At 38.3% G+C, this 12,368-nt stretch overlaps 1 protein-coding gene across 4 annotated transcripts in view; it reads right to left on the bottom strand.

The window, feature by feature from the left end:
* l3mbtl3 (L3MBTL histone methyl-lysine binding protein 3) overlaps nt 1-12,368 on the bottom strand; it is a 154,231-nt gene that overhangs the window by 89,647 nt on the left and 52,216 nt on the right. For all 4 annotated transcript variants that reach the window (XM_063034672.1, XM_063034690.1, XM_063034699.1 and 1 more), the window contains exons 10-15: nt 12,219-12,310; nt 9,316-9,467; nt 7,383-7,459; nt 6,340-6,425; nt 5,037-5,147; nt 3,099-3,213 (exon numbers count right to left, since the gene is read on the bottom strand). In XM_063034672.1, the coding sequence (XP_062890742.1) occupies nt 3,099-3,213; nt 5,037-5,147; nt 6,340-6,425; nt 7,383-7,459; nt 9,316-9,467; nt 12,219-12,310 (633 nt within the window). The remainder of the gene's footprint in view (nt 1-3,098; nt 3,214-5,036; nt 5,148-6,339; nt 6,426-7,382; nt 7,460-9,315; nt 9,468-12,218; nt 12,311-12,368) is intronic.

The following is a 12,368-nucleotide window of genomic DNA, read 5'->3' as shown; positions in this document are numbered from 1 at the left end:
TGCTCTTCTGAGCTAGTGCCCGGACTGCCAATCCCGACACCCCCGGTGCCAGTCTTTCCTGGCTGTCCGCTGTCTCTCCACGCTATCACAGGACTATTCCCAGTTGCCATCCAGACTATTCCTGGTAGTCACTGGTGTCCAGAACAAAAGAATTGAAAATACACTTGGACTAAGATGTTAACTGTCCTGTGCAATCACTATGTGTCTAAGACTTCTGCACAGAACTGTTCATTCAGTGGCCACTTCATTAGGTACACCTTCCAGCTACTTGGTAATGCAAATATCTAACCAGCCGATCATGTAGCAACAACTCAATGCATGAAAGCATGCAGACAGTTCCAAGAGATTCAGATATTCAGACCAAACAGCATTAACGGAGAAGAAATGTGATTTGAGGTGAGTTTGATGATTGAAATACTTGTTGTTGCCAGGCAGAGAATGGTGAAAAAAGCAAAACAATCTTTCAATGAGCAGCAGTTCTGTGGGTGAGAAAGGCACGATTGGTTCATGCTGACAGGAAGGCAGCAGTGACTCAAATAACCACACATTACAACAGTCGTGAGCACAACATGTCAAGTAGATGGGCTACAGCAGCAGGAGACCACACCAGTTTCTGTTCCTGTCAGCTAAGAACAGGAAACTGAGGCTGCAGTGGAGTACAGGCTCACCAATACTGGACAGTGTAAGGTTGGAAAGCCATCACCTGGTCTGACAAATCTCGATTTCTGTTGTGATGTGCTGTTGGTGGTGTCAGAATTTGACGTAAACAACATGAATCCATGGATCCATGCTGCCTGTGTCAATGATCCAGGCTGGTGGGGAATGTTTTCTTGGCACACATTAGGCCCCTTAATACCATTTAAATGCCACAGTCTACCATGCCACGAAGAATTCAGGCTGTTCTGGGTGCAAAAGGGGTACTACCCAGTACCAGAAAGGTGTACCTAATAAAGTGGCCACTGAGCCCTTCTTCAGAGTTTTGAAATTTGGCTGCAAATGGATTTGTGGGATTGCAAAGATTATAGAGCATTTGCTTTTAGTAGTTTATTATCTTCTTGTCAATTTGGATCACCAGTATCATAACTATAGTTAAAATCTCCTGGAGTTTGTGAAGACAATCAAGCTTTGTAAAAATCCATGCTACTTGATAAGATCAGTAGAGAGATGACTGAAATGTAGTTATGTTATCTTGAATAACAATTTTTTGGAGAACATTAAGTTATATTTTCTCATACAAAGAAAAAACTGAGGTCAACAGCATCAACAGGAAGCTATCCACTAATCATCTCTGATTACGCAATACCCAGAAATGAGTCTGGCTTCTACAAGGCCATTGAAAGGTTTACAGTGGTAGCAGGGTGCAAGGAAATGAATAATTAAGGTTGGAGAAGGCTGATATTTTATCCTGGGGCTGTACTCAGGATTGTACTACAGGAGCACATTGGAGTTGACGAGGCTGTCATCTACCTGCTGAACAGAGCCTACTCCCATTTGGATAAGCAAGGCAGCACTGTGACGATCATGCTTTTGTTTGATTTCTCAAGTGTCTTCAATACCATACAGCTCTCATTGCTGGGGGAGAAGCTCCATTCAATTCAGGTTGGCACTTCCAATGTATCCTGGAAAATGGAGTATCTGTCTGGCAGTTTGTGCAGCTTCAGAGCTGTGTGTCAGACATGGCTACAAGCAGCACCGGGGACCCATGGGGGACTATATTGGCTCCCTTCCTGTTTATCCTGTATACTTCCGACTTAGATACAACACCGAGTCATGGCATCTGCAAAACTCCTCTGATGACTCAGCAATAATTGGGTGTATAATGGGAGGATGGGAGGATGAATACAAGGCCCTGGTGGAGGACTTTGTCAAATGGCGCAAGCTGAATCACTTGCAGCTCAACATCAGTAAGACAAAGGAGATGGAGATGGACTTTAGGAAGACTAAGCCTGCACTGCTCCCTGTTACTATTGATGGTGAGGACGTGGATGTGGTGAGAACCTACAAGTACACGGGGGTATACCTGGATGACAGACTTGAGTGGACCACCAACACAGCTGCTGTGTATACGAAGGGCCAGAGTTGCCTCTACTTCCTGAGGAGACTGAGGTCCTTTCAAGTATGCAGGTCTGCCAGTCTGTTGTCACCAGTACAATCTTCCATACAGTGGTGTGCTGGGACAAACGGCATCAACATGGGTGATGACAACAGGCTCAATAAACTGATTAGAAAGGCTGGTTCTGTTACAGGAGTCAAACTGAACACACTGGAGACTGTGATAGAACAAAGGACCCTATGGAAAATCTTAGCAATCCTGGACAACGTTTCTCGCCCTCTGCAGGCCACCTTGGCTGAACAGAGGAACACTTGTGGTAACAGAGTAAGATGACTGTGCTGCACTAGAGAACACTATGAGGTCACTCTTACCCTCAGCTATTAGGCTCTACAATGAGTCAACCTATAACTGGGGAAGCGATGACCCCCTCCTGTTAGACTGAGGGATTTTTTAAAATTCTTTCTTACTTCTCTGCAATGCTACTGTAACACTTTAATTTCCTTTGGGATCAATAAAGTATCTATCTGTCTGTCTATCTATCCATCTAATCTCGAGAAGCTGGTGGTACCCAAACTTCAGTGTTTCCTTTTGCAAGTCCACACCTCCTGCCTGGGATCTACTGTTAGGAATTTCACTGTGAAAGCCTCCATTTACCATTAAAAGTCAGACAGATACTGATGTTACTGTTAGGCCATGACTTCTGAATATTAATTACATCCCGTCTGTCTTTTGCAGGAGACAGCAGTGTTCTGTATTCCACATTTTCACGCCCAAGTTAAAGTTCACCTGTATTATTTGTTATACAATGGAAGAGCTTTCTGAACATTTCATACATTTTCATTCCATGAACAAGAACTAAAAGGTCACTAAAATTGTTTTCAAATGTTCTTAAATAGACCATGCTGAAGAATTTCACTGAAGTTGTGCAAATTGATTAACAAACATTGTATTTGAAGGACTGTCACTATTCGGTTATTTTTCTATGCTTTACTAGCAAGTTGAATATGATCAATACTAGATGGAAAATTTAATTGATGGAGCTTACTGATAGGTGGCTGAAGAGGGTGACCAGTTTTAGCACACCAGCCTGCGGGATGGATGTCTGCACTGTCGGCATCAATCCAGTAATCGTAATCATGGTTCCATCCATCAAAATGTATCTGTATAAACAATAAGTTCAAAAACCTTACATCAAGGTGAAAGCTAAATATTTGTCAACCTGTAATATTTTCAGATCCATGTTCACCTGAATTAACAACTTATGTTAAAAAGTCAGAAGTTTTAAATTTACTTCTGAGATGATCTTTCATCATGCCTTTTGTATTTGTTACTGTATCACTGGATGGATTTATTTCATTGAATTTTTTTTTTTTTTTAAAACAAGAGTATGTTTTTCATTTACTAGTGCTTTTGTATTTTCCAAGCTCTCCACATCAGCCTCTGGGTACCACCCACAGACCCTGTACAGCAATCATTTACCCCCTCCCAATTATCTTCCATCCAAATACTTAGTTTGCTCTCAAAGTTCACTGGAGTTCAGTGGAACGAGTACAGGTTCTGATCAAAGGTGATTGATCTGAAGCATCCTCCATTTTTCTCTCCACTAATCCAATCTGACCACAGTCTGCTTTTATTCCAGTGGAAAGAGAGACATTGACTATTCCTCTTCTGTCTCTTAGGCAGTGGAATGTGGACATTTTTTCAATTGTTAACAAAGCACAGAATAAAGTTTTTTTTTTCTTTTTCTTCAAGGCTAACATCTTTTTGAAAATAACTTTGAGCACCCATAACCCCTGTTTTTTTTTCTCTTTTTGGTAAGGTAAGAAGGGATATGTTCAAACTACGGCCTGAGTGAACAGCATTTCACCATTTAGACAGATTGAGTGCCATTGCTGAACCTTGGAAGTAGCACACATTGCATCTGCTTAGAACGCACCATTATCATTTATAAGTGCTGCTTCTGGGGGTTGGTAGGTGGCGGAGAAGGAGTAAGCATCTTAAAATTCAAATGTGAATAGAAATTGTGCTGATGATACAGACTTCAATTCAATGGGTGTACACGTGCTGCCCAGGTTAAAACAGGGATCTGTTCCTGAGAATTATTTGTAATCCAAACAGTTGACAAGTCAGAAATGCAGCTACAGATCGAGAGGCCATGTAGCAGAAGATGCCTCCAGTAGCTAGTATAAACATACTGCTGGTCTCCAAGCACTCATTTCTATGTATGGGCTATACATTAACTGAGCACAAGTTATGGAGGATTGTATTTTGTGATGCCAAATACAACAGCATTTTAAAAATATTTTAATATTAAGTTTTAACTATTTATGAATGAAGAACACAAATAACAGTAACAACCAATGCCTAGAGGCCATCACTACACACTAAAGGGACCAATTAACCAGATACTTTAATTTGAAACAATACATAAACTTAAACAGAGCAAAAACTGGCTGAGAAGTTGGACATAATTTATTTTTTTTCTCATATACGGTATAAAATTTTTAATATGATTGGATATTGAACCAAATTGCGCTGAGGGCTAGGCAGGCATACTTTTTTTGAATGTATGATGTTTGCTTCTTAATTCGAAATTTACACCTTTATTAACATGCTGTTTCTATAATCCAAATGCACATTATGATATAAACTGAGAAAAAGCTGACTAAATGGGAAGTGCAAAGATGCTACTAAAATTATTTTTGCTTCAGCTGTGTTCATTATACTTGAAAGGAGATATGACCTTATCCAAACGGAAAACATCAGCTGCTTGAATAATCCACTGGACCAACGAGCCATCTTTTTTAAAATCATGCATTTGGAAGAATAAGTGAAAGAGACTGCAGAGGGTTAAGTCTCAACCCTGCCCACCATTGAGAACATCTTCACGAGGCAGTGCCTCAAGAAACTGGCAGTCATCATTAATCATTCGGATATTTCAACCACAATTAAATGAAGGCAAGTATCTTGTGCAACAACGCACCAATACTCGGTGATCATCTGTGTCTATGACTGATGCTACTCTAATAAGCATCGGATTCCGCTTGTCAACAACCTCAAATTTCATGTTTCGTAGAAATCCATGTGCAGGCCGCTGAAACGAAACAGAGAAACAAAGACGCATTTAGATATATTTTTCCCATGCAAACTTCAAGACTCAGATGCCTAGATCATAGTACATCAATTCAAATTTAAACCTTAGATGGGAAATTTGAAGAGGGGATTAAAATATGAATTTAACAACAGCATTTAAAGTAAAATTTTATTGCAGGTGCTTTGTTTATGTACACTACTGAAATCCAATGACTGAATTAGATCAAGAACTCACTATAATCAATCTTAAAACATTAATTGATTCCAAGTCCTCTGTGCACTGAATATTTTTAACATACAAAGCTGAACAGAAAATGCACTGTCATCAATAGTACACACTGCTCATCAGGACCTAATTTCCATTAAATTCACTGATAGGGGCCATTTATCCAGAGGCAAGGCAGCATCAACAAAATTTAGTGAAATTTATAAAGGGGAACTCACTGTATAGGTTCGAATTCTATGGAATCCAGCACTGGTCATCTGCGACAGAAAGCTGCCCTCCAATGAACTTCCTAACCATCAACACATTTCTCCCCCGGGCCACCGCACTCTCCCCTCCAAGCTCAACACCTCCTCCTATCCTTAATCTCAACCTTGATCCTTCTTAATCTCAACCTTGATCCTTCCCATCCTCAACCGAACAATTAATCTTGACCCTTCTAACCTCCTCCTTCCTAATGATGACATCCTGAGCCCAACCTCTAGCAAACCATACCCAAGATCTAGGTAAATGCTTTTCACTGTGTGCTATGTGGAGGAAAAGCATTTGAGTCTGTAAACTTGTAAGCCTTACTTTATTGAAAACATCATCCCTAGCTTTGTGGGCAATGGGATATTGAAGCACAAAACTTATTTTGGCCCATCGGACATCATCTGCTTAACTTAGCTTTCCAGGCACCAAAAACTTTGAGCTGCCATATTTTATTGTAAGAATAAAACCTCTATGAATTGAAGTTATATAAATTACTTGTAGCTCATGCTCACATTGGTTTTCATGTTGAGATCAGTTTTTACAACAAGTTTCAGATACTGGGTGAGATATAATTAAAAAGCAATAAACAGTACATAATTAAATTTGGCAGTGATTTTCACAGGATCAAAGTTTACAGAGCGACTGAAAAAGATTCCATTTGTTATAAATTTGATGTTAATATATTAAAATCACCTCAGTTTATTACTAATTTACTTACGGATTTAAAAGCCCGTGCAGGTGCTGGTAGAGAGTTTGTTTCTTCTAAGTATTTCTCCCATGAAAAATGCTTAGGATCATGATAATCTAAATAAATTAAATTAACATTTCATGAGGAATCCAAAATAATTTCTTTAAATCAATTAACCTTTACAGTATTGGGACAAGCAACAGTTTCAGATTGCAACTGCCAATACAAGAAATGCATGCATAACTCGGTTGAATTATCACATTATTTTATTTGGTTTAAAATGTTTAAGTATCTATTCCTTTTTAAAACACATTAAATCATATTCACTTGCTTCTCTGTATTCCACTTTCAAATGCCTATTGTGAATGTCTAATCTGAATGGGAATAAAGTGATTCTGGTGATTAACATTTTTACCGGACCTCTAAGGAAACTCTTTTAAAATGCTCAAGTCTTACCATGGGCAGTCACGTCATCTGAGTCAATTCATTCTTACTTGCGGTGAATGTACCAAATTTCAAAGCTGTTGCTTAAATACACCATTTACCAGATACTAAAGATTAAATAACAGCATTTAACCATTAGCTATCTGTACTTTCAACATGCAACAATTGTTATTTAAAATGTTTTCATTGTTCAAATATTCCCCAATACAAGATATTTGTTGGGAAATTTGTGATTACTTATCTGTTATTGAATCTACCCCTATTCCTGATGCACCAACTGCACTTGACAACTAAATACAAGCCACTAAATACAGGCCATGTTGAGGCAATAATCTGAATATACATCACAATTCAGTGACAAAGAAAGTCCAAATTTTGCATTGGTTTATTTAGGTATACACCATTTTGTTTAAATAAAGATTTGAAATAAAAATCACACTTTTGCTCTGTGCAAAGAAATTTGTCCATACATTGTGAACTTAGGCATTGGTCAGCAATTCCAGGAAGATATTAGAATTTATCGACCTTAGATATCTTATTGACGTGCAAAGCTTCATATCAAGGCAACAAGGCCACAAAATCTGCTCTACATAACTTTCTGAATAAATCAAGATATTGAGGACATTCACCTGGTGGGATTGTAAGGATTTTCCCATGCTGTTGGCACCACCCAACTGGGTGAATGTAAGGACTAGTAGCATCACACCTAAAAAAATAAACACAGTCCGTAGTAACCAAATGACAATACGTTGTTGCCATAAATACAATAGGGTTATTAATCACCATTATAACAGGAAATTACCTACTTACTTACAGTATTTTTTTACATTTTTACACAAATTACAACTTACAAAAACAGCTCTGCATCCCACCTCCCTAAAGGGATTTTAACCAAGTGATTTAACACTGATGACGTTTACAATCAGCAGCTGGCATTGGCAGTGATTGGTTAGACGGAGCAATGCTGCAACAGTAATTCCTTACAGCTGAGGAAAAGCAGACCGATTTCACATCATAAAGGCAAATTTTCCATTGAATCATTCAAATAGATTGAGACTTAACAACTGCGCTATTAAAATTGAAATTTCACAATTAATCACAATATTTTTCTTGCTTTGACAGCACTAGTCAATATTAAATAACTCTCAGACCATGATTCTAACAACAATAGAAGCACTGGAGAACTAACTTGTACATGCATAAGATTCTCTCGAAAGAGTCACAGAAATTAGCGGGTATCTGGCTGGGATCCATGCTGCGTCTGCCTGATGGATCCATTTCTTTCCAGATGCCTCACTAGTTCTTCTTTAATGATAGCTTCAAGCATTTTCCCAACTACAGATGTTAAACTAATTGACCAACAGTTACCTGTAGGTACAGGAAGCCTGAAGGCCCTCACTCGACAATTTAACAGATTCTTCCCCTCCACCATCAGATTTCTGAATGGTCCATGAATATTACCTCACTGCTTTGTACTTTTTATTTTAAATATAAATTCTCATTACTTTTTATAGATTCTCATTGTAATTTACAGTAATTTTTATGTGCTGTACTGTACAGCAACAGCAAAACAACAATGTGACAACATATGGAGGGCTATATGCGAGGGAAAGCTTAGATTGATCTTAGCGTAGGTTAAAGGGTGGGCACAACATCGAGGACCAAAGGGCCTGTACTGTGATGTATTGTTCTACTTGTCTGTGATAATAAACCCGATTCTGATTAACATCAGTATTTACAATTCCATGTTCTTATTTCCAGTCATTGACTCATACAGCATAGTAACAGGCTCTTCAGCCCAACGAGGTCATTAGTCTTAAACACCTTTTATTCTCCCCATACTTCCATCTAATTCCCCCCCCCCAATATTCTACCAATCATTGACAAACTAGTGTCAGTGGTGACAGTGATTTTATACTTCAGGCATTATCTCCAGTTAGTAAATATGAAGGCATCTCCCTGCCACCCAAATAGATAACCTCATAAAATAAATGAGTTTCTAAGAATATATTTTATCAAAAATCTTGCTAATTGTAGCAGAGATTTTCCCTCTAGGTGTGAAAGGAGCACTGTTTCTAGAAAGGTGTACATTAATAGCAAGGAGCATTTATTTATTCTAAGCAGGATGGCACCATAACCTCTACTAATCTTATAATATTTACATGCAATATAAAAATAATTGCTAGCACAGTAAAATATTGGAACTTGTTTGTGAGGGAGGTCAAATCAAAATTAACTTCAGGCTGTTGAAACTGGATTCTTGCCATCAATATTGCTTTCTATCACTATTTTACTTGCAGCAGCTATTTGTAGGCTTTCACCCAGAATTTGTGCAGAAGTATTTCCAGTGGGTTCATGAGCTACCCTAATCTAATGTCACAAGTTAAAGAACCAATATATTTAAAAGTTCAAAATAGATCAACTGTGAACTTTTCTGTGACCTTGGAGTCAAATCACACAATGGAATAAAACTGGAGTTCTATTGCCCTCTTGTGGTTAGAATAAATTTGATTTGTCCCCCCAAAAAAAGGATATATAGATACAAAAGTACAATTTCCTCACCAGTAGTCATAACTTTCATCCCAGTTGTCAAAATGCACCAGGAAACGATTATCAACCATATCGGAAACTGTCGCCACACAAATAAACTCGGGATTCTTTTTATCGACAGCTTCCAGTTTCATGCCTAATCGAAAGCCCAATGGTGTAATTGTCTAAGGAAAATAGATTTAAAAATACATTTATTTTAACAACAAAGGCGTATCATACACTTCCTCCATAAGTGTAGCAAAACTGCAAATGTTATTAGTTACTGAAAATTTTCCATTCAACTGCAGTTTACTGAGATCATAGCTCACAAAACCGGCTGCATTTTCTGATTGATAATTTATCCATCCTAGAATTACATTTGCAAATGCCGAACAATTTTAGTGTATTAATCGAAACTAAGACTTCTGTATTCTTTAAAACAGAGTATTTGATATTTACTTAAATAAAATGGTGAGGTGGAAGGTAAATAAATAATGCATTTTACATTACAATGTCAGGGGTAAAGTTTATTATTTGCTGTAAACAGACCAGATAGTTTTCTACCAGTCATTCCATTCAAACAGCAGTTTCACTCTATTGGGGAATTCCTTTTGTGAAACTGTAATTTTCCAAGAGTAAATTACCGCCTTTACTTGGATGCTGCCTGAGTTAGAGAGCAGGTTTTATGAGGAAAGATTGAGTAAGCTAGAGATTTTCTCTCTGGAAGAAAAGGAGGATGAGCAGAGACTTGAAAGAGGTGTGTAAGGTGGTAAGAGGCATAGGTAGATAGAGAGGACAGCCTTCTTCCCCAGGGTGGAAATGGCTAATATGAGAGGGCATAATTTTAAGATGACTGGAAGAAAGTACAGAGTGGATGTCAGAAGTATGTTGTTTAGTTTTTTTGTTCTTTTTACATAAACAGTGGTGGGTGTGTGGAATGCACTGCCTGGGTGTTGGTAGAGGTAAACTCTTCAGGGACATTTAAGACACTCTTAGATAGGCACATGGATGAAAGAAATATGGAGGGTTATGCAACAGGAAAGGGTTAGATTGATCTCAGATTAGGTTAAAAAGTCAGCACAGCTTTTTGGGATAAGGAGCCTGTACTGTGCTATACTGTTCTATTACAAGTTCACAACTTGATGGGAGAAGTCACATTTTTCAAATAACAACGTGGAAGTACCAATATTTAGCAAAACTGGGTAAAGAAATGGTGATCAATGACTTCACTGAATTTCAAATCTTAGCTGCTTTACACAAGAATTTGAGGCTTTCTATAAGAAACTGAAAGCTGATGGTCAGTCAGTCAGTCTCACCATATAGAACACATAACACCCAACAGTAAGAACTGCCACTCATTGGATGTCCAAGGAGAACGAAATCAAGCCAAGTGAAAAAAATTCATTCCAAAATACAAGATGTATGGGTAAAGTGCATATAAAATATATAGGAACTAAAAGAACGAGAGCTGATCTTGCTCGTACTCTGCGGAAGTCATCTCCATGGCATGAGGCTATGAAGACTGCTCTGGCCATTGTACTCTGAGCCTACTAACATGGTGAGACTTTGGGCCTACTCCAGGCAGCTCCAGGGTTTGGAACGGAGGACTCAATTTTGGTTCAGAATGCTGTTGCTCGCTTCAATTGTTTGCATGATTTTTTTCCCCCTCTTGCGCATTAAGTGTTGGTCTTTTATTTTTATTTTCTTTAATTGTGTTCTTTTGGGTTTCTTGCGGAGTGATTACCTGTGAGCAAGTGAATCTCGAGGTTGTATAATTTATACATTCTTTGATAATAAATGTATCTTGAAAACAGCTCGCTTCTTCCTGAATATTACTGCTGTAACTTCACCAGAATGATAAAGGGGACAGATTTTAGGCTTGGATCAGTTACTAGTCTTGAAAGAGAACTTGCCCTCACTACAGTAAGGAGTGGAGCCACATCCAGTCATGCCTTAGTAGTAGTCTCCTGGCAACTTAACTTCTCATATCCTGAACTTCAGGAGTATTGTTCCAACCAAATAGTATACAATTTCTTACCCAATGACCAAACAGTATAATTCTGTTTCAAATTCATAATCACCTCCCCAGAAAGCTGCTTAAATATACAGTGTACACACTGTGAAAACATTAAGGGTTTAATGGAACAATGATGAATTTGCACAAAAGAAATTAAGCAGCAAAAATTACTGGGTGATACAGGTGGCCATTAGTGTGCATCAAATATTGGCTACGAAATTGATCTAGCTTTTTCTATGCTTGACTGTCTAAATAATTTGACTTTGCAAGTATTTCACTACATTCTTGAATTAGATACAAAATCTGAATTCATTACTACTTAACCACTCTCTAAAAGTCAATGCTAACTTCTTTCTCACTTAAAAAAATTGTGCTTATATCTGAGGGTAGAAGATGTTTTTAAGAAAGGGAAAAGTTAAGAGACTTCTGACTTCTCTGGGTACAGAAACTGTTAACACTCCAGCTTGATGGTTCAGGTTCTGGAAACTCATTGATAACTATTCCGGGAAACCCAATCAATCCCATGGAGATGGTGCCCATCCCCTCTGCAGTTGTCTACCTATATTCTACCACTCCATCTGCCTACCAGTTGATGCATGGGGTCTTGTTCAGTAAAATTTGCTGATGAAGGATATAAAGCTCCATCTATTAAGGTCACCAAGGCCTGCAAATGCCAGTAGTCTCCGAGAATCGCCTAGACCTAATTTAGGTATTACAAGCATTGTAAATCTTCTCCCACAAACCCTTGTCCCCACCATGCTATTAAAATGGGGCTAGGATAGGTAAAATTTAATTTTTGATTCACAAGTAGTATCATTCCTCCTAGTGGTAGCTGGACATTCCATAACTAATACGACAGCAGTTGTGGACATCCCATCAGTTTTCAAACCACTGTGCTGAAAAACCTGTTGCTTTTTACCGTGTTTTGGTTCTCAAACAGAGACTTGGGCACAGCTTGAGCTTTGCACATCTTCAGGTATGACGGCCAGTTAAACTCATCTTCTCTGTATCCTGAGCAGATAAAGTTAACACTCAATATGGCATAAACTCATATGCATCAACCCATCAA

The sequence above is a fragment of the Mobula hypostoma genome, chromosome 2 (assembly GCF_963921235.1).
Source record: "Mobula hypostoma chromosome 2, sMobHyp1.1, whole genome shotgun sequence".
Classification (NCBI taxonomy): Eukaryota; Metazoa; Chordata; class Chondrichthyes; order Myliobatiformes; family Myliobatidae; genus Mobula; species Mobula hypostoma.
Note: the sequence above shows the minus strand (reverse complement) of the source record. Positions and strands in the feature narration are given on the sequence as shown.